Source organism: Staurois parvus, unplaced genomic scaffold (assembly GCF_062004578.1).
Source record: "Staurois parvus isolate SC_StPar_1 unplaced genomic scaffold, SC_StPar_1.0 ptg000027l, whole genome shotgun sequence".
In the NCBI taxonomy this organism is placed as follows: domain Eukaryota; kingdom Metazoa; phylum Chordata; class Amphibia; order Anura; family Ranidae; genus Staurois; species Staurois parvus.
The window spans coordinates 4,136,421-4,159,818 of record NW_028317823.1 but is presented as its reverse complement, the minus strand read 5'-3'; the positions used below and the strand labels follow the sequence as shown (position 1 = coordinate 4,159,818).

Sequence of the window (23,398 nt, the reverse complement as noted above, 5' to 3'; positions counted from 1 at the left end):
GCTCTTGTGAAACTTTATTGATTTTGGTTTGGATCTACTTCAATCGTTTTATGAGGATCTGGAACATAGTGTTTAAATTTTGAAATGGATGGCATAGGATAATGTAAACTTGTGTTTATTGCTGTCTTACCCATTCATCACTTTGTGTCATGTTTTCATAAACACAGCATGTCTTATTCCACTGTATTTTAGCTGCTTTTACTCCTTCCTACAAATCAATGGGAATGCAGTGTGCACAGATGGTAAAAACACAGCAATTGCACAGTAAATGTATAATAAACTTATTTCAGAAACAATCCATTGTTCCCTGAAAGCAACTAAAAGCATTGCATTCTCTTTCAGACATTTGCTTCTCAGTCTGATCCAATGTAAACAAGCCTTAAATAAGGCCAGTGGGCTGCCTGTATTACCCCATTAACAACCAACCAAAGCACCCGCGGTCTGACATCTCTGTCAGGTGAACAGCTGGGGTGCTCGGTGAGGTGGAACCCCTTCCAGCAAAGGTTTCAAATAATAAAATAAAGTAAAGCAAGCCGAACTTGAAGCAATGTGTACAATTGTGAATTCTTTAGGTGTGATAAAACAAATTTGCCTTACGAACCTTGTCTGGTAAATGCCGGATTTATTCTTCCTGTCTCCTAGACCATTGGTTGTCAACGTACAAGGTATAGGGAGCCTCGAAAGTGGTCCCTGATATCTCCAAAGGGCCGCACATAATATATATTTTATGTGATGCTACAGAAGACTGTCATAGACTGGAGACTTACTACTAGAATAAATGGTCAGAGATAGTTCTACAGGAATGGCTGGAGACTGAAGTCATGCTGTAGGAGGCAGTCAGAGACTCTCACTAATGACTGCTTGGGCCCAAGGGCCACACTTCAAACACCAAAAGGCCATGTATGGCTCTCAGGCAGCAGGTTGGACAGCAAGCTCTAGATCCTCTCTTGCGCTGCCCCTTTCTTCACCAATGGACTAGCTAGCCTAATGGTCTCTGTCAACAGACTTTGTTCATGTCAGATGGGCTTTGTACCCTTTACAAGTCTATTGGACTGAATAACCTGCTTGAAGCAGGCCAATTGCAAGTCAAATGCACCTGTCAATGAATTTTGAATGATCTTAGAAGTATGTCATATTGATGTCCAACTGATTCCACTGACACATGACCAAAGCCCATTGATAAAGCCTTTTCTGAAATACTAATAAGACATCGTAGTCTCACATAGCACACAGAGACTAGGGGAATAGACATAGAAAGAAATAGTTTGTCCAATCTGGGACTTACAGTATTTATAGTGAATACTCCTATTTGCTCTCCACTGAACACAGTGGTTCCTTACACTTACATGGTGTCTATAATATAGATGCCATTTATTACAATACTGTAGCTGCTGCCTTTTAATAAGCACGTACCAGTTCAGGGATCCAGCGCTGTCATCACCCATGCCAGTCAACAGAATTACCACAGCAGTGTGTGTTTTTCTGAGTTCCCCTCTAACCTAGTTTTATTACCTGTTGATCCTGCCAGCAGATGTTTTATTTAATTTGCTTCCTCTAACAGACCAAGCTGTCCTTAAAAAGTGTTAGTTACAGTTACAGGAAGTCCCAATCTCCGCTGCTAAATAGTCAGAGTAGCAGTCAGTCAATCACCAGGGAGTATTATTTTCAGTGGAATGGATGAAAGCACCGGGTGACCACCATCCTGTAGAGTTGGACGCTGGTGACCCTATTGAAGTAAGCCTTAGAGAAAAAACAAAGTCATGTGATTTTTTTTTAAAGCAAATTTCTCCTGAGTAGGCCGCATGGCAAAATGTGAACCTACATTGGTGATTATGCTAAAATCACTCTACTTGTCCATACTGGTGCCCAGATACCAGTAGGTATACCAGATCATTTCCTAAGATAAGAAATACATACTACGAGGGGAGTACCAAAAATAATGCAAAACTGGGCATAATTTTATTATTAAAGTGGAAGTAAACCCACTTTTGTATCTTTTACCTACAAGTAAGTCTATAATAAAGCTTACCTGTAGGTAAAATGAATATCTCCTAAATGGGCACCATTTAGGAGATATCTGCTCTTATTGACAGCTGGCACATGTGCTCTGAAGGACTGGCATACCCGTGCTGTTCCATCAGAGCACTGTGCTGTGGCATGCATGCGGGAGTGACCTCATCGCGGCTCGGCCAGTCAGACAACCGGAGCTTGTGAACCTGGAAGCAAGACCGGGGGAAGATAGAAGCCTCTGCAGCGAGGACAATGCACTGCTGGAGAGCTTCATTTTAAGGTAAGTCCTTCATATTGTGCTAGTATGTGATGTATACTAGCACATTATGCCATTGCCTTGCAGGGCATTTTACATGTTGGTTGAGTAACTCTTCTATAGAAGCTCTTCTTATTCATTGCTGGTAAACAATGAATTCCAAGCAGAAGCAACTTGCTGTCTTTGAGTTCTTGATGAAGGAGGGGTGCAGGCTCAGAGATGACACCACTGACAAGAGCAATGTCTTGTCCTTGTTGTCTCTTGTCAATGGTGTCATCTCCGTAAACATTCTGTAGCCTTCTGAGAGTGTTGGACAACTTGCACCCCTCCTTCATCAAGAAATCAATGATGGCATGTTGCTTGTGCTTGGAATCCATGATTTACCTACAACAAAAAGAAGAAAAAAAAAGAGTTACTCTACCCACATGCAAAATTTTAACAACCTATGTAAAGTAATAAAAAAGTTATGCCCACTTTTACATTACTTTTAGTACAGCCCTCATATAAGCAGGATATACAGTTTAACTGCAAACCTATGACAAATACTAAAATGAATCAGGAATTAACAATGTGCCACCAACCCACACATATGCCAAAGAAGATATAAGCAACCCTGTCATTTCTATAAAGCAACATATCTGGCAACAACTTCCCAGCTGTACCAATTGCTTAAAGAATTGTAACATTTGCTTGAAGAAATAACACACATTGTCGTTGTTGCCAAGATATCACAGTATGAGTTTGCAGAAAGCATCTCAGATTAACTGATTCATTCAAGCCCTGCAGGGATATGGTGTTCAAATGCCTAATCCATAAAGTCTCTCTGCAGTAGCACTTTAGTGCAATCATCACCCCGCAGGGACACTGACGCCCGATTCAACACTTGCCATCTGAGTTTTGCCACGTTGTGACTTGCTTAGGCAAAGTGCTGTGACACAAATGGGTTATGTCATCTTCCCAGGGACAATGCTTAAAATGTTTTTTATGTTCCTGAATTTTTACTTTAACTGATCTAATAGTTTTGCCAGTGTAAGTGAATCCACTGAGATATTTTAAGTGTATTTCAATGCTTTGCAATCAAATTTGAAAACATCTCACTATATGTTTGTTATAAGTTCCCACATACACAGTATACTATAAAAAAGAAAAGAAAAAATATTTCCTGACAGACTCCATGGCAGCATACGTATGGGTTAGTCCCACCCTCTCCTCTCCTATAGAACCCCACTCCCATAAATCTTTGCTCCTTGCCAGATGCCGTGTTCCTTTTTTGTCCTCCTCCTATGGACCTAGTGCAAGTCTTACGTGGTTCCTGCATACAAGATGGTCCGTGACCAAGGTCTGGCTAGCCTCCCCAGGAGATGTGAGGTGATGAGTCACTTGTTAGTTCCATGGGACCCCAGCTAAAGGCGGGGTATTGGACGCAGCGGATGGAGGCGTTGCTGGGAGTGGCAAAGATGTGTCCCCTCATCAATTTCAGCGTTCCCTAGCTAATAGCAGGGTCGAAATGGGTGAGCAGGAGACTATGCCTGGAAGAGCTCAGATCTGTGAATGGCTAGTGAGCGGAATCTTGGACCAGATAGCCTGATAGCAGTGGTGGCCATGTAGTGCCCTAAACAGGAGGTCTCCAAGGCAGGCAGTTGTGGCTGTGCAGGCTTCTTTACTTTTACCTGGTGATACTGGGTGGCTGGAGCACATTGCTGCACTCCAAGCCACTGCTTCCTGGTCCAAGTGATCCTCTGGCGCACAGTGTATGCGTGAGCCAGCCTCAGAATGAGGCTTGGCTTCGCGCTTGCGCAGTTCGGTAAGATGGCGGCACTCGTGCTTGTGCGCGGATGTTTCGGAGGTTCCAGCGCATGTGCAGTATGGCGATGGTGACATCATAGCACTGGCAGCAGATTTAAACAGCTGTCAAAGCTGTTTGCATTGGGAACTCCTGTGGTCTGAATGCAGCAGCTTCCCTAAGTGCTTTGGTTCACTGTGAAGGCAATTAGGACTAGTCACACCAGCAGTCCATCAGTCGGGGTGTGCTCCCTTCCCAAAGATCCCCAAGAGGGATTGCAGTCTTCACAACCTAGCCACCTGTCAGCCAGAGCCTCAGACAATGAGGCAGCGAGTGAGGATTTGTGTGTGGGCTTCGACTTTGCTTTGGTCTCGCCCTTAGTCAAAGCAGTCAAAGAGTTCCTGAAGTGGGAAGAAGCCATGGAGTCTCCTCCTAAACACAGGAAATTCTTCAAACATCTAAGGAAGGATCATCCAAACTTTCTGTTCCTGGAGGAACTCGAGGACGTTTTCACCGAGGAATGGAGCAATGTAGATTAGAGGGCTTCGTTGCTGAACAAAGCCGCCAAGCTTTATCCATTAAAAATAAGAGGACATTCAACATTTAGAATCGACACCTCTGGTGGATGCGGCCTTGAGGAGACTAGCCAAGCACGTTACCCTCCCTCTCAAGGATTCGGTGCCCTTCAAGGACAACCTGGAAAGGAGAATCGATTCCAATCTCAAATGATTCTACACTACGGCAGGGATGGGATGCAAGTCGACACTTTCGTTAGCCGCCTTACCTAAATCGATGGTAGTGTGGTCGGATAATGTGGATGCGGCCCTCAGAGAAGTTCTGGAAGAGAGAGGTGGCCAGGAATTCAGCTATCCAGGAGCTGAGGTTGGCATCTGCCCTTCTGGGGGAGGCCATGATCGCCTTACCCATCTGTTGGCTCAGGTTATGCTGTCCTTGGTGACAGCCAAGCGTGCATTGTGGCTTCGGCAATGGTTGACCGATCTGGCCTCTAAGCAGGCATGACGCAAGATACCCTTTGAGGGTTCCTCTCTGTTTGGGAACAAACTGGACAGCGGATCTGTGTCTGATAGGCCAGAAGAGGGCTCAGCCCAGAAGTCAAGGCTCGGAATGAGCTAGGGACAAGCGCCTCTACAGGCCATGAAATTCAAGATAAGCTGGAGGAGAAGTCCTCCAAGGGCTCGACCTCTGGAGGTCGTGAGGCCACAATGTCCTTTTGAGATTGGGCCCACTCAGGCAGGCCAGGTGGGGGCATGCCTTCGCCATTTTCAGCATGTCTTGGCGGTTTCAATCCGGGACATCTGGGCAGCCAGCACGGTATCTTTAGGGCATGCTTGTGCTCCTCATCTCTAGTTCACTCCTACGGCCCTTCCACATTCAGGAGAAAGGAGGTGAATCCTGCTGTCCTACGTGGACTTTCTGCTACCGCAGGGTGCTGTCGTGCCGGTTCCGGAGGGCAAAGAATTTCAGGGCATGTATTCACCCCTCTTTTTGGTCCAGAAAAGAAATGGGGCCTGGAGGCCGGTCATAGATCACACCCATCTAAACTCCTTTGTCAGGAAGTCAAAATTCAAGATTGAGACGCTGTTCACAATTCAACAAGCAATTCAACCAGGCAACTGGCTCTTGTCTATACAGTTGTGGCCAAAATTATTCAACCCCCAATGCTGTAAAGGGGTTTAGGGACTATAGTGTACATTTGGAATTGTATTCAGAATCAAATCCTACAAGGACGTTGTAACTACCCAAATGCAACTAAAATGACATCAATTGTTTATGTAATACAGTAGTAAATGGTTCTTATGTGGTTTCTTCATTGCCACAATTATTCAACCCCTTAAAGACTACCACTCTGAAGAACAGAGGTTCATACAGGTGCTTTCCATCAGGTATTGAAAACACCTGTGGATGTCACCGAGCAGCAATCAAGCATAATAAGCACCAATTAGGCAGCTTTAAAATGACTGTGATACTCAGCTCCTTCTAGACATTTACTGGTGTGGTTACAAACATGGTGAAGGCAAGAGAATGGTCCAGGAAGACAAGAGAAGAGGTGATTTCTCTTCACAGGAAGGGCAATGGCTATAAGAAGATTGCAAAGATGTTAAACATACCAAGAGACACCTTAGGAAGCATCATTCGCAAATTCAAGGCAAAGGGCACTGTTGAAACGCTACCTGGTCGTGGCAGAAAGAAGATGCTGACTTCGACTGCTGTGCGCTACCTGAAGCGTAGAGTGGAGAGAAGTCCCCGTGTGACTGCTGAGGAACTGAGAAAAGATTTGTCAGATGTGGGTACAGAAGTTTCAGCCCAGACAATAAGACGCACACTGCGTAATGAAGGCCTCCGTGCCAGAACTCCCAGGCGTACCCCCTTGCTGTCTCCAAAGAATAAGAAGAGTCGACTGCAGTATGCCAAAAGCCATGTGGACAAACCACAAAAGTTGTGGGATAGTGTTCTGTGGACTGATGAAACAAAATTAGAACTGTTTGGGCCCATGGATCAACGCTATGTTTGGAGGAGGAAGAACAAGGCCTATGATGAAAAGAACACCTTGCCTACTGTGAAGCATGGTGGAGGGTCAATCATGCTTTGGGGCTGTTTTGCTTCTGCAGGTACAGGGAAGCTTCAGCGTGTGCAAGGTACCATGAATTCTCTTCAGTACCAGGAGATATTGGATGGAAACGTGATGCAGTCCGTCACACACCTGAGGCTTGGGAGACGTTGGACCTTTCAACAGGACAATGATCCCAAGCATACCTCCAAGTCCACTAGAGCATGGTTGCAGAGGAAAGGCTGGAACATTTTGGAGTGGCCATCGCAGTCACCAGACTTAAATCCGATTGAGAACCTCTGGTGGGACTTAAAGAAAGCAGTTGCAGTGCGCAAGCCTAAGAATGTGACTGAACTGGAGGCCTTTGCCCATGAAGAATGGGCGAAGATACCCGTAGATCGCTGCAAGACACTTGTGTCAAGCTATGCTTCACGTTTAAAAGCTGTTATAACTGTAAAAGGATGCTGTACTAAGTACTAAGATTGAATGTCACTTGGGGGTTGAATAAAACTGATAATGCTGTGAGCACAGAAAAGACATTTGTGGTTATTTCATTATAACTGTTATGTTATATTTGTCTGACCTACAAGTGCCTCTTTAATGTAAATGTAAGCAAGATGACTGAATGATCAAAAGCAATGTCAAACTGGCCAAAACACTCAATTTCAGTGGGGGTTGAATAATTTTGGCCACAACTGTAGATCTGAAGGACGCCTACTTTCATATGCCCATTGCAAGAGATTTTCAGAGATTCCTGCGGTTTACTGTGGACCATCGGCATCTCCAGTTTGTGTGTCTCCCCTTTGGGCTTTCGACGTTGCCTCGTGTGTTTTCAAAAGTCTTGTTGGCAGTCATGGCCCTGATCAGAACCAGAGGCATTTGCCCACACCATTACCTAGACTACCTGCTTCTACTATCCCAGGACAGAGAACAGCTACTATAGCACAGGGCCCATGTCATCTCGACCATTCTTGAGTTTGGGTGGCTACTGGATATGGAGAAGAGCCAGTTTGAGCCCACACAGTCTCTATTATTCCTCGGGGCTCAATATGATAAGCACCACCATCTCCCTGCTCGTGAAGAAGATTCCGGTGATCCAGAGCCAAATAATACCTGCCCTGTCCTTCTCGCATCTTCAGGCCCTCCAATGCCTGAAAATCATTGGCACCATGGTGTCAACAGCACCGATGGTGAAGTGGTCACAGTGAAGAAAGCCCTTCTGGAAAGGTTACATTCTCCAACAGTGGAATCCAGCCAACATAGGCCAGGTCTTTTACATGTCATCATTATTCTTTGTACTGTATACATCATATACACTTATTAAATGGTTACTCCATCTATCTAACCACCATTATGCATCTGTACTACACATAGTTCATTATGTTACAGCATCATTGATGTCCTCCTAGGAGGAGAGTTTCTGTTGAGAGGAGGTCTGTTTATCTGGAGTTATGCCTATTCCTTTTGGGGGCACATGTGAGTACATTTCTGGTACATTATATGAACCATTTGCTTGTTAGTGTTTTGTTTGGTGACTATTGTGGTCTCTGTGTGGAATGTAGATGTATAGGTGTATGTGTGTTTATGTGTGTGTATGTATATATGTGTGTATATATATATTGCATGCACTTCATTGGCCTCTCTGTGCAAATATATATGTAGTTTCCTTTTTTTTTTTTTTTTTGTGTGTGTGGCAGGTCAGCCCATTTTTTGTGATTGGGCCGTTGATTCTTTGGTATATAAGCTTGGGACCAGCAGGCATACACTTTAGCTCAGAGGAAGGGGGTTTGTCTCCCTAAACGTGTCAGCTTATTCCTATCAAGGGCACAGCATTATTGACTGTCTTTGCGGTCTACATCATTTGCTTTTTATTTCCTTTGGTATGTGAGTATATATCTATTTGTCTACACAATAAATACGTGGTGTACCACGGTAATGCACGATGATAGTGCGCCCTTGTCTGCTTTTGTCCACCAGTGTCCAGATTCCCCGATCTTTGAAGAGCAGCACCTCTTCATTTGGCATACAGAATTGTCTTTGGTCTGCATGAGGATTTGAGCACTGGTTTCATTTTTTTGTCTTTGGATTAGATCTGGACCTGCCCCTGTCAGTCAGCACCCTCAGGGTTCAAGTGTCAGCCATCTTGGCCTTCACTGGAGTATCATGGGTCGACCACTCTCTGGTCCGGCAATTTTTCAAAGGGACAGTAAGAATGAGGCCCCAGAGGAAACTGATGTTCCCGAAATGGAGCCTTCTGCTTGTCTTCGACTTCTTCTCTGGAGGTGTTCATGAATCTGCTGGTCCACCCATAGTGAGGGAGCTCTCCATCAAGGCAGCCTTTCTGGGGATGGTTACATCTGCAAAAATAGTCTCTGAAATTGGGAACCGTGGCTGCAAAGAACTGTTTGGTCCAGATCCCTGTACTAGGTTATAATCCTAAAGTGACCTCGGTCTTCCACGAGAACCATGAGATTGTCCTGCCAACATTTAGAGCCTCGGGAGTCGATGATGTTCACCCCCTGGGCACAGGTGAGACCTTAAGGCTATACTTGCAGGTCACAGCATCCTTCCATAGGTCAGACCATCTATTCATTCTTTTCCATGAGAAGAGTAAAGGAGACTGGGCTTCTCCCAGGTCAATCGTGGCCTGGATCGTCCAGGCCATCCAAATGGCCTACAGAGCTAAGGGCTTGGTGCCTCCAGAGGCGATGACCGCACACACAACCAGACGTGTGGCTAAATCCTGGGTGGCTTCCCGTCAATTTGCCCCTGAGATGATCTGCAGTGCGGCCTCATGGTCCTCAATCAACACTTTTATGGCTCATTACTGTGTAGATCCTGCCTCCTTATCCTCTGTTAATTTTGGTTTGAAAGTCCTGTCGGTTGATGGGGCAAATTAAAGCCTTTGTTTGAGTAACTGCCCACCCGTGTGTGTATGTCTAGTTATTTCCCATATGTATGCTGCCATGGAGTCTGTCAGGAAAACAAAAAATTTCCTATCAAATACTTACCATAATTTTCCTTGCCTGATGGACTCCATGGCAGCAGGAGTACCATGAGTAGGCTAGTTATGGAACAGGGCTTCTGGTGAGGAGCAAAGATTTATGAGTGGGGTCTTATAGGAGAGGAGAGGGCAGGACTAACCCATACGTATGCTGCCATTTTCCGTTATTTCTACCATTTAGATGTCTCTTCGAGGAGGGTATCATGGCAAACTGAAAGAAACTCTCAAAAAATTCACTGCGATCTGTCCCAGTAGAAAGTCTGACGATGGGCTGTATCCAGTTCTCAGCATACAATGGAGTAGCCTAGTTTTTAAATGTTGAACCCCTTGTTTGGACTTGTAGTGCTCAAATTTAGATTGCAGCTGATGAAATATGCCAGTACAGGACAGACAGGGTTAATTATTTTAAACACTGTTCCCTCATCCCCCTCTTAACAAACAGAACTAGCATAATTTGCTTGATTTTCCAGAAAAGCGCTCCTAAATAAGATAAGCTGCATTTTTTTAAGTTATGCTATGTGAATAGGGACATGTAACAAAATAAGTGTTATTCCAATTTGGCTACAAAAGTGCAAATACACTTTAAGCATACACTCCAGACAGCATTAAAATGAAGTCTTTAACCTCTTCCTGACCGTGCTAAAGCCAAATGACGGCTACAGCTCAGTTGTCCAGTTCTGGGAGGGCCTCAATGATCACGCCCCCTGCATACCCCCAGATGTGTGCACCCAGCTTTCTCTGTGTCCTTTGACATGGTAAAGGGCCAATCACAGCGGCTTTTTACCACGTGATCAGCTGTGTTCAATCACATCTGATCACCATGTAAATACACTTGCCAGTTATCGGCAGTGCTTTCTTCACGCTGTCACAGCTCTCTTGAAATCATAGCTAGAAGTTCTAGAAAAGGGGTCAGAGCTGCTCTGTTTGTAATTTAAACAAGATAAAGAAAATAACAAACACAAGTCATGGATTTCTTATTGGAGTGCTGAACAACATGGTTGGCTATTTGGAGTGCCCAGTCTGCATTATTATCAAATTCTGCCATCAGAATACAGTGATCAGCACTGCAGTCTATAGCCTGCAGTGCTGATCAAGTGAAGATTTTCCAACAGGGTGGTTGAACATCAGCAGATCAACTTCTGTTCAGCTGTAGAGGTGAGATGTTAATTAGAATTTAGCAAGTCCATGCTGAACTGGCCAAATTTCAATCTATGTATGGCCAGCTTGAGTCTTGAAATTCATTAGAATATGCACTCAAAGTGAGGGAAAATCCAACATTTTGAATTGTCACTGGAAAAGGAATAGAAGGAAAATCTTCAAATGGTGGAACTTTGGAGAGATACCTTGTTGTGTTTTCAGAACAGGCAGAACGAAAACATGTACTGTATATGCGAATGTATACAGGGAACATTGTTCTCCTGCTAGGTTTTTGTTCAGTCTATGTTGTATCGAAGAAATACACTCCCATTTGTCAGTAATATTGGGATCTGGAAACTCTTTTTAATAGGAGAACAAGGTAGTACTGAGTGTAGTATAGTGTATGGTTTATTCAGCAAAGGTAAGTAAAACTCACAAGAGAGTAGAAAAGTGATCGCTTGTCATCAGTATTGCACAGGTTCAGTGCAAAAGTCCAGGGATGGAGTCCCACTTCCATGGATGGTGAGGAACGACGTCACCACAGTCCCAGTATGGGAACGCTGACCAGAAGTGAAGGAACCAGCGTGGAAAGCATCTGCGAGCGGACGTGACCAGGGTTGTGCAGGCAGGCTATGCGCTCAGATCTCTCCGGCTCCTTTTACAGGCCCTGTGAGTGTAGAATAAACCATACACTAATACTACACTCAGTGGTCCTCCCTTGTTCTCCTATTTGTCTTTCCACACACAGCCCGAATACTGTAAGGAACAGCTGCCACAGTGGATGAGGGTATCCCCCTCCACACATATGGACTTATGAACTGCACCCTGGGACATTCCATCCATTTTAGTGTCCATTCCTGTATGTCCCATTGCTTGTAGTTCCACTTGTTGTGCCTCTGCCCACCCTGTTTAGGGAACTCTTTTTAGTTATCTGTCTGCAATGCAATAGACCATTTCCAAAATATACCCATCGCAGGCTGCTTGTTGCTGCATACTTGCTTCAACTTCAACACACATTAGAGCGCCTACTGCTTCAATATACTTTTTTGATGTGTTTTGATGCTTTGGTGGTGCATTTTTGTAGCTTTAATGAAGCTTAGCAGATGCCCTGTGTGTGTGTTGATATGCTGAATAAAAGCCCCTCAAAAGCTGCAGGTGCTGTAAGTGAGCTTTGTCATAGACTTCTATGGATTCTTTGATGACACTTTGAAGCAGTAGTAAAGCGACATGGGATATACTTTTTGAAACAAAACAAAGCAAAGCAAAGGCAATGAGTAAACAGGACTGTAAGCTAACCATTTTATGTAGTGGCGGGTGCATTGATTGGCATTCAGAGTGCTTTAAAAAAGCGTGTCCAATGCCATTTTTTGAAGCTAGTGTAAACGAGTCCATAGAGAGTCTAATTTATTACATTTTAGTAAAGCAAAGGCTCTTTACAACCAGTTAGATTCAACCGTGCATTGGAGGTAAATATAAACAGTCCATTAGGCTAGTCCAGCCAATTTACAAAAGTACTTAATACAACAATGACCGTTATTCCATTACAGCATTTGATCCAAAACTGGCCTGCAAAATGACAACTGAGCAAAGAAAGCTGATTGGCTGTCATTCCTAATTTTTGATTAACATTCCTAATTTTAGATAATCTTGATGAATGAGGTTGGCTAATGCATTATATTTTTCATCTGAATATATCCATTGAATGGCTTTAACATTATATTTTTATATATTTCAGATCGAAGTCAGAGTAGAAGCACAGCCATTGAGGAATCCAGGATGAGCTCATCAATGCAGGTACAGTTTATAAAGAATCATCCAGAAGAGGTGGCTTCTCTAAGAATTTATAGCAAATGGGTAAAGTGAGAGAATACTCACAACAACACATCAAATGTTGACACTGTCATCACTTTATGGAAAGTCTACACATGTGGAAGATTTGTAAATAGCTACCGTAGCACTAAGCACTAATTTCTGCCATACTATCTTTATTCTAACCACTTATCTGCTTCATTAAAGTTGCAGAGAATCAACAACTAGTGTTTACTATTTGATAAGTTCCAGTATTTTGCGATTTTTCGCACATTTTGTAAGCAGCCCAGAAATAATAGGATTCGGCACTTAAGGAAGTGTCGATTTTCTGCAAGTTTAAGGCCCCTTCCCAACAGGGCTGGCACTGTTGGAGTCTACTTGTTCAGTGGGCATCTGTCTGCTGATTTAACACTTTTATTTATATCTCAGATCTGAAAATGCTTTGATACTTTAGTAAAGGGTATACGGAATCTTAGATATCAAAAGTAAAGCCGACATTAAGTAAAGCTTATCTAAATAAACTAGTCCTTTGCTATGGAATCTGCATTTGTTTTCTTTCTTTTTAAAGTTTCCTTTGCTTTTCACCTGGTAAACCTACAAATAACACACTCCCTTTCCCTGAGTGGCTACATTACTCCTCCACTGTATCTGTGGAGAGAGCCATGGTTGTCACCCTAGGCTGCCCTCCTGATATGAACTACAAACGTGTTTATCTTTTCATCCACATTATGTGGGAGGCAGATGGCTACAACAAATGATATTCTTTGTTGCAGCTCACAGAAAGGGTAAGTTCTAGCAAGCACAACAGGTATGTTCTGTATTTGCTGAAAATTTGCATAGCCGGGTGCTTTGCTTGTTAGAGGAGCACTGGACTCTGAGGACAGAGCAGGTTGTGTATTCCTCAAACTGTTTTTCTCCTCTTCCCCCGCTGATGCACTGAGGGCAGAGTGCCTGTGTGTGAAATCCATCACCCATTACTACCCCTCCCTCCTGGCAGCAGCTGCGGTGAGCCAGTCTGTGGCAAGAAGATAATGCTGTAATTTGGGACACTGGAACATGTAGTTTATGTGGAGCCTCTGCACTGTGGAGGTGCATGGGGCTACAAACTACAAGGGAAAGAATACCCTCCAGTAGGAAGTGGAGAGAGCAGAGTCTTTCCAGGCTTTGAGCAATTGCATGGGGTCTTGCAGTGCAGGTCTTGGACTGGAGCAGTAGATACCTATTACCTGTATGTTTTTGTGCCTACACCACAGTGAGAGAGAACAACTGTGGACCAGAAAGCTGAGAGCTGAGCCTGTAAGGACTTGATTGATAGGACTGAGTTAGCAGGGGGCAAGTTAATAAGGGCAGCAGACTGACCAAAGCCCAGGACAAAGTTAGTTGTGTGTCCAGACTGGTGAGCAGTTCTAGCTGTGCTTACTTCACCACAGTTAGCAGCTCAGTACAACAGATGACTGCCTATTTGCCTAGCAGTCCCAAAATAAATCACTGTATGCAGTGACAGAATTAGGTGCACCACCATACAAATTGGGCCCCACCGCTAACCGGCTGTAGTTTACAAGTCCGGTACCAAATACTGTACAACTGCCTCACAGGGGTGCTCTTTTTTTCAGGAAAATATACACATACTTATACTGTTGGGGATATACACAGAGTTCACTCTGGGACACTGTCTAATCACTTTTTGCAGGGGGATACTGTGAGATTTTCCTTGCTGTTCATGTGGTTCATTTTTTCATATAGTTCACTGTTTATGCTGTCATTTACCAGTAATGCTGATACAAGTAAAATTTTGCTTTCTACCGCTGTGGTCTAGATTAACTGCCATATCAAAGCCTGGTAGTCACGTTAGTTTATTTATTGCTTTCAAAGGGAATCCTTTACCTGTTTATTGCTTGTGTGTATTGCCATTTATTTGGCCTTGCACTAATATACTTACTTTATTTACAATCAAGTAGTCTGATGCCTGTTTCCAATGTGCTAACATAGTTGTGGTAGTGTGCCAGTACTTAAACTAATACGTGTCTGTAGCATCCAGAGCAGGGACAAAGTAGTTTCACAGTGTTGTAGCAGAACAGAGAACCTGTCATATCAAGAGGCTTATCCGGGAGAAAGCTCTATAATCTAAGAGCTGAAAGCTGCAATATATCACATTTTAGTTCTTGGATTTTGTTATCCCTCTATACTGTATGTATTTATTAATGCATAATTACTTGTATGTTTAAATGTAGCTTGGGTAAGTACCTCAGTTGATTTGGCATTAGCCTGTCTCATGTTAAAGTGCACGATACTGTATATTAACATGTGAAATGAAATGGACAGGTGTGAAGGGGTCCCAAGTCCCAACACAAAGCAAAACTTTTTATTCGGTTTTGGAAAGATCAGGGAAAGGGGTGCCTTCATTTGTGCCCTTATTGGGAAGATTCTGGACAGGAGGTGACATAAATTTAACAGATGAATTTTAGTAGCACAGGATAAAATTAGAATTACTCATGATTACTTTATTAATGTCTGTGTCTTCATGTTTCAGTAATGGACACACCCCTCATTTAGGGTATGGACATTAAAAGGACAGGGAAAGATGTAGAATGTCCACAACAGTGAAAGAAATAGAAATGTATTTATTTTTTTTGATAACTGACTTTTTAAAAAATTTCCACATTAAATACAAGATAAGATTAGATGTCAAGTATACAAGCCATAGATAGCATGTTGCATCAAGGAAAGAGTATCATAGATCTCACAGAAGCAAGATTGTCAAAGAAGTTTAAACTTATCTAGGTACTTGTAGAAATGTTAACTTTTTCCCACATAAACATAAAGCAAAAAAAAAATATTTTTGGCAGGAGTTGGCTTTTTTTAAAAATTGGAGCCATCAACTTTCACTTTAAATTACCATGCCTATAAAGCTACCCAGAATCTCTATATTATTAATGATAATATTGAGCACTAAAATATCCGTGCAATTATCTATCTATTTAATCTAATGCTGCTCAATATGCTTTCCTGATGTGTAGTAAAAGTGGAATATTTGTCCAGGATATAATAAAACAAATGAAAAAAGAAAGTTTGTGCAGTTTGTTTTATGACTAGACAATTACATTTCAAGCAATGTTTATTGATTAGCTCTTTTGTGTTTAATTCGATAAACAAGACAGCGTAGTTTTGCTGACACATATTCAATAATGGAATATAAAGGATCCCGTTATCTCTTGTCTGCTTGTAATATATACAAACATCACCAAAGTATTCTCACAGCCTAATGTTCTGTGAGTTCTTTGCGTCGATCTTCGCTCTGCTAGATTAAACTATTTCTTAAAGTTTTGGTGAAAAGAAATTTAAAGTAAACCCGGTCATCACAAACCTGAGCAATCAAAAGCAGAAATATTATGAGAAAATACATATACATTTTTGTGAAATACACTTGTCAAAATAACCAGTAGATGTGGATATACACAGATCAGTCATATCTTTATGACCACTGGCAGGTTAAGTGAAAAACATTAAATATCTAATTACAGCCGATGTTGGTAGTCTGGAAGAGGATCAGTGGAACAATGCCCTGGAAGCTATACCATCTTGTTCTCTAAACACAACCCAAAGACTTTTACAATTATACATTGTGCTGCAGGCCCATCATACCCCTCTTAAGCTCTGCCAGATTGGCGTTTTGCAATCTCCTTTGTGTGCTAAGTGTTGGGCACGCAGGGTGATCCCATACTCTTGATGTGGCGCTGCCCCAGGCTTCATTAGTTCCGGGAGGCAATAGTAAACACCATAAATAGGGTTTTTCAAAGCACAATTCCACTTGAACCCATCTACTGTGCACTGGGAATCTTTGACGAGCTTGCCCTGGCTGACGTGCAGAAAATGGCTATTAAGCGAGCGCTTTTTCAGGCTAGGAGACTTCTTCCAAAATATTGGAAGTCTGACCAAGCTCCAACCCATGGAGAATGGATCAATGTTATGGGGGACATGTTGGAAGAATTTGTATTTCAGCATAGAGTATGTCTGAGGAAGTTTGAGCGCTTGTGGAGAGACTGGTTAGCTGTTCCTGGACTTACCCCAACTGATCTTATTTTGGACAGACTCCTACTGTAGAACTGACTGATGCTATTGGAGTGCTCGACCCCCATGTAGAACTGTCAGGAGGGATTGCAGGGCCACGCTGTAATGATAATGGACACTTGGGGATGTGTACTATTTATATTGGTTTCACTCACTGGCTGAGGTTGTGTTGCCATGGTGTGTTTTCTATACCTAATGCCTTCTGACTTGTATATGTGTTAATGCTGGAGTAATAGTTTTGATTTGTAGTTGGAGATTTCTCTCCTGTTCTGCTGTCATTGTTATTTCCTTTGATTTGTGTTCAATAAACCTATTTCTGAGTTACAAAAAAAAGTTGGTGGGATGTATTAGGCGGCAAATAAAGATGCTGTTTCTGATTTTATGCTGAAAGCAGGAAAAAATGGGCATTGCAGTTTGTTGTGTATGGGACTGCAAAGATGCAGACTATTCAGGGTACCCATGCTGACCCATGTCCACAACCAAAGGTGCCTACAATGGGCATGTGAGCATCAGAACTGGACCATGGAGCAGTGTAAGAAGGTGGCCTTGTCTGAAAAATCAAGTTTCATTTATATCAAGTGGATGGCTGGATGCGTATGCATTGCTTACCTGGAAAAGAGATGACACAGGATGCAGTATGGAAAGAATGAAAGCCAGTAAAGGCAGTGCCAATGTTATTCTGGAAAACCTTGGTCCTGCCATTTATGTGTATGTTACTTTGGCTTTTTCCACCTAGCTAAACATTCTTGCTGACAAAGTACACCCATTCATAGAAATGGTATTCCCTAATGGCTGTGGCCTCTTTCAGCAGAATAATGCTCCCTACCACACTGCAAAAATAGTTCAAGAATGGTTTGAGGAACACAACAATGAGTTTGAGGTGTTGGTTTGGCCATCAAATTCTCCAGATCTCAATCCAATTGAGCATCTGTGGGATGTGCTGGGAAAACAAGTCCAAACCATGGAGGCCCCATCTCGCAACTTTCAGGACTTAAAGAATCTGCTACTGAAGGCTTGGTGGCAGATACCATAGCATATCTTCAGAGGTTTAGTGGGGTCCATGCCTGGACGGGTCAGGATTATTTTGGTGACAAAAGGGGCTGTTTTGGCAGCAAAGGGGAACCTACTCAATATTAAGTAGATGATCATAAAGCTATGGTTGATTGGTGTATAAGCAGCTAAACCTATAGGCAGATGTCAACTTTTTCTGTGAATGTCAAAACTGGCCACTGCCCCTCATACCTCCAGAACCTTATGATTGGCCAGTCAAGGCTCCCTTTTCGTTTAGAGGAGGATCCGGAAGGCTTGAAGGTGAAAGAGGTAGAAGAGGAACTCTAAGAATTATATTTCTTGCCAATTTATGTTGGTCCATGTTTTGTACAGGGGAAGTCAAGATTTGCACCTAAAGCTGAAGTTTATGTGTAGCAAATTTTTGTGCCCTATTAATGCCAGCTGTGGGTGCAGCCCAGCAGTTTGGGTATGGGAACAGGTCATTCCTAACCAACATCATGTAGGTCTGTGGATTGTAGGACTGTGGAGAGCCCTCTGAGCTGCCAGGAGGACTAGCTTGGACACGCTGAGGAGAAGATGGAAGAACCCTGTTCCCCTTGACCTTCACTTAACAGGTGTGTGGCTTGGTTAAGGATGGCCTCAGGGTCTTGGATTTAGAAACCACCTATGGGGAACTGAATGGAAACATCTGTGAAAATGACTGCTTGCGATGGGACTGTGTAAAATATTGCGTGTTCTGCACTGTGACTGTTTACCATGTGGAAGATGCATTGTTGAATGTGCCTGGCTCGATGTAGTAAAGTGTTGACATTTGGTGCATTGTCAAAGATGGTCCATGCCTCACCACACATTAGCATGTGCCCAGTGGGCTGCACTGCAGTGCACATCCATCTGAAAATGCATTGAAGTACCATTGAAAATGAATGGCGCCAAACTGAACCAGCACACTCATTGTGATTTGCCATGCATCTTTGTAAAGCACACAATATCACACACATTAAGGCAAAAACACACATTGAACAGAATTGGGATTTCTGCCTTTTGCACAGCTATAGTGTCTGAAGAGTTAGTAGTTTCTTGGCATTCTGGTTTCTATAGATATATCCTTGGTATATACCCTCTGACCATTGTCTGACATTGCTCTTTACATTAGCAGTGTCCAAATACTATCTGTCTATCTCACGTTACTGGTTTTCCACCCACAACATTTAAGCTTTCCATGCAAACACAAAAACATCCAGCATCTCCGTGGTCACATCCATCTATAAATCTGATCATTAAAAACACTGGAGCCAGAACACAGTGACTCTGCTTGCTGTGCACCTCTTGCACTGATGTGGAATAATTTATTTCTTGAATGATGATGGCAGGCTCTTTGTGTTTGGAGATATGTGTCCTGGAAAGAGAGAAACTGAGCTGGAGGCAATCAATTTTACAACTGTATCATGTAACTACATTAGTGAACGCAAACAATGGCTTTCTGCAGTCAGTTTGTGAAATGTCATATGATGTTAACTTAGAGAGAGCTGGTACTGGAAAAACAATGCACAACTCTTTAATCCATGTCATCTATTACTGCTGGCAAAGAAATCATACGTCAAAAAACACTTATGACATTCAACACTTAGGTCAGCGTAATATGAATAAGAACACTTTAGACAATGCTTTTTTGGAAATGTACAAACAGGTACATCCTTGGGCCCCATGCACACTGGGCATTAGGTCACAGCGCATGAAACTCTAGAATTCAAGTGTGGGCGGAGGGCAGAGGTGCACCATCCTGCCTCCCTGTCGGCAGTCTGTCAAATTCTACGAAAGGCTGACAGCTGCTGTGGCTGGATGGAGCTGGACAGTGCACCTATCGGTACCTACATTTAGGGCAGTATGCACCCAGGGGCAAATGCCAGGAATACAGCCAGCCTGGGTTTCTGGGCATTTGTCCCTGGGCGTATACTGCCTTAAACGTAAGTCCTGCCCAGTGTGGATGGGGTCCTAAAAGGGGCAGGGCAAAGTAAAAGTCACTTAAACTCCCTCAGCCCCCCCGACAACTTATCAACGAGACCTTGTCACCAGACCATACCTTTCAATAAAAATCTTCACAAAAGGTTATATCTGCATTTAATGTATTTTAGGCATGTTACTTACCTGTAAAAGGTTCCCTTGGGTAGATATTGAATAGCTCCACCCTCCCCTGGGTGTCGCCAACTTGGATGTGATATCATAAGCCTCAGCAGACTCAGAGCTATCACTCAAGTAATATCCCTCCCGACAGCTACATATGAAGGGTGGGACAGAGAAGTGGGGCCAGCACAGAGTGTTATTTGGGAAGGGGCAGAGGAGCTGGGCCAGCATAAGGTGTTATTGGGAGGGGGCAGAGAAGCTGGGCCAGCACAGACTTTGATTAGGAAGGGGGAGAGGAACTGGGCCAGCATAAAGTGTAATTGGGGGGGGGGGCAGAAAGCAGAGCTGGCACAGACAGTAACTGGACATACCCAGAAGAGGTGGGACACTCCATAATATTTCCCTTCATTCCTCTCCTGGCAGCCACATATGAAGGGTGGGACGGAGAAGCTGGGCCAGCATATACTGTCATTCAGCTTTAAATACTTGATGACATCGTTTGCATTTGTTCATTTATAATTTAGAGTAGAAGAAACGTTCCTGCCTAAAAATGTTTACACTTTTTTTGAAAGATTTACTTTTTTTGAAAGATAACTTGTATTTGGCATGTACATTTTTTAATACAGTCCCTATTATGTAAGAATTAGAAAATTATTTTGTGTCAGATTAATGACAATTTATTGACAAATTTTTGACATTTATTCATTTTTTTGGATATGTGTCTTGCTTTAATAGCCAGAGACAGCTGACTGCTTCTATGAAAGTGCCTCTCTTTGGCCTTTTATCACATTGGCGGCCAGGGGGAGGTAAAAACAGACAGCTGAGCTACCATTTGACCACTTGTTTAAAGTGTTAAATACAGTCGTAGGAGACTGTTTACAAACTGTGACTATTATGCTTTGTGTGGTGCCTCTGGCAAATTAAATGCAGCATGCTGAGTTAACAGGCAGCACTGCCTGTCAAACCTGGCCATTTAAGTCAATGGGGGCGTGCCGCAACCACCGGCGAAACAAATGGCTTGCATGTGTGACACATTAGTCCTATTGTAAATTGCCATTTAGCAAATTAAAAAAAGAAGGGGGGAGGCATTCAGAAGGCAACAAGATCACCTCCTGATTGCCTGACACAGCATGGGCTAGTATGAACCTGGCCTTAGAGAGAGGCACAAAGACAGTTTTGCCGGCTTGTTTGTGAACAAATTTAGTCGTGTGGTCACTACGACATCGCCATGATCATATGAATTGAAACTGTTCCAGATCACTGTATAGGATGGCATGGCTAGTGCATATATATCTATTATGTGGACATGTATGAGCTCCAGCCCTTGGCCTCTAGTGGGCCAATGCAAACCATACCCTTTGCTGAACTTTTTACCATCTGTTTTAAGGTTATGTCTGTTGTGGCCCCATTGAGGTGTCCTGGTGAACCTCTTACTGGGGTTACATACCTGAAGTACTTGTGCCTTATTTTGTATCTGAATACTCATTTCTGTCTGTGCCCTACTTACTTACATAGTTAGTCTGGCTGAAAAAAGACAAAAGTCCATCCAGTTCAACCATTAAAAAAAAAAAGTTATAATCTTATACCCACCGTTGATCCAGCTGTGCTGGTATATTTGATAATTTGCATGAATAAAGATTTATAAAAAAAAAAAGAAACTTGTCTGTAGCATGCTATAGAACAGGTGGGCAGGGGTTAAAACCGAGCTCAATAAGACGGCAAATTGTTTGCTGGTTTGGATTTTACCATTCTACTATCATTATGTTCCTGACCTTGGTTGCACTGTCAGTTCTGCTGAGATTTCCCGAATCCCCATGCCACATTATTATTACCGTCTGTGTCTACAAATGTGTAAAAATCCATAAAATTCAGTGCACTCCTTACAGGCATAAACCTTTACAATAACCGGTGATATGGTGAAGCACTGACGGATGGCGCCGTTAAAAGAGTCCAACAAACAGCGAAATGTCACCAGCACAACATGTAGAATACAAAACGAGACATTTATTTTGTTGCAGACCAAAGCGTATGCAAAGTGAATGTGTAAAGACAATAATATCAAGCTTGTCTATACATTTGTCAGTTTACATGTATGGATGTAATGTGACATTAGAAATTAAACCTATACTGTATGTATACCTCCAAAAGACTTTCATTTCCATCTGTCCAATGGACGGCCAAAAGAAATGTGGAAAATCAGCTTTTTCTCCCATATAGAAAGTTAGTAAATTGGGTCTAGGGCAGTCAGTTTTTCAGGAACACTAAATGAACTAAAGTCTCACTCAAAGTTCTCCATTCCTTAAAAGAGAACTCCAACTAAAAATAAAATATAAATCATAGTGCATTAAAGGATAAAAAGCCTTGAGCCTTTGACTGGAAAACTGAAAGGAGAGACAACACGGTGATGACCTAATCTCTCGGACACGCATCTCTCTCCTCCTATCAGCATGCTTCTTATCAGCATGTGAATTGATTGGCTCTTTGTACTACTTCTTCCTCTCACACGCAAGCTCTGCTGTACACTGATTACATTAAAAAACTTTTAGATGTATTGATGATTTTAGAGCTGTATTAATTTCCTTATTTTACAGCTGCCTAGAGTAGTATTTCTCAACCTTCTTACCACAAACGAACACCTAAGATAGTTTTCAGGTCTCAGGAAACACTTATTAAAACCAAATCAATGGAAGCAAGGGAAAAAAATGCCTCTTACACTTGTGATCAGTAGGAAGAATAAATCCCTTACAGTGGTCGCCAGTACGAAGAATGAAACCCTTTAAGAGGTGGTCAGTAGAAAGAATGAAACTCTTACAGTGCTAGTCAGTGAGAAGAATGAAACCCTTAAAGAGGTGGTCAGTAGAAAGAATGAAACTCTTACAGTGCTAGTCAGTGAGAAGAATGAAACCCTTAAAGAGGTGGTCAGTAGAAAGAATGAAACTCTTACAGTGTTGGTCAGTGAGAAGAATGAAACCCTTAAAGTGTTACTTAAAGGTAATTTTTTTAAAATTAAAATAACAAACATGTTATACTCACCTACTTTGTGTAATGGTATTGCACAGAATAGCCCCAAACCTCCTCTTATGGGGTTTCCTCGCCGGCGATCTTGATTCCTCCTCTTGTTCATATGCCTCCATAGTAAGCCGCTTACTAAGGGGGCACACTGTGCATGCTCGCTGCTGATCTGTGTGCGTATATGGAGCTCTCATAGACACACACAGCAGGGCTTAGCCCAGCCCCCATGTCCTCCTTATTGCATTTGATCAACATCAGCAGGAGCAAATGGATCCTGCTGCAGTTCAACTCCCTGTGTAAAGAGGAAGGAAGGGGAGAAGTGATGCACTCGTGCACAGTGCTGGACGTCTTCTACTCTCTCTTTACACAGGGAAGGGGGAGGACAGAAACATAAAAAAAAGGTTTTTTTACCTTAATGCAAGGAATGCATTGAGGGAAAAACTATTTTGGGCTTAGAATCACTTTAAAGAGGTGGTTAATGGGGAGAATGAATCTCTTATCATGGTGGTCAGTGGGAAGAATGAAGTCCTCAAAGTGGTGGTCAGTAGGAAGAATTAAACCTTTACAGCGGTTGTCAGTGGGAAAGTAATAAACCTTTAAAGCAATGGTCAGTGGGAA

At 42.7% G+C, this 23,398-nt stretch overlaps 1 protein-coding gene across 2 annotated transcripts in view; it reads left to right on the top strand.

The window, feature by feature from the left end:
* The window catches only part of LOC149471142 (cyclic nucleotide-binding domain-containing protein 2-like), a 349,105-nt gene that overhangs the window by 212,738 nt on the left and 112,969 nt on the right, over positions 1-23,398 (top strand). For both annotated transcript variants that reach the window (XM_089656547.1, XM_089656541.1), the window contains exon 12: positions 12,495-12,553. In XM_089656547.1, coding sequence (XP_089512673.1) covers positions 12,495-12,553 — 59 coding nt within the window. The remainder of the gene's footprint in view (positions 1-12,494; positions 12,554-23,398) is intronic.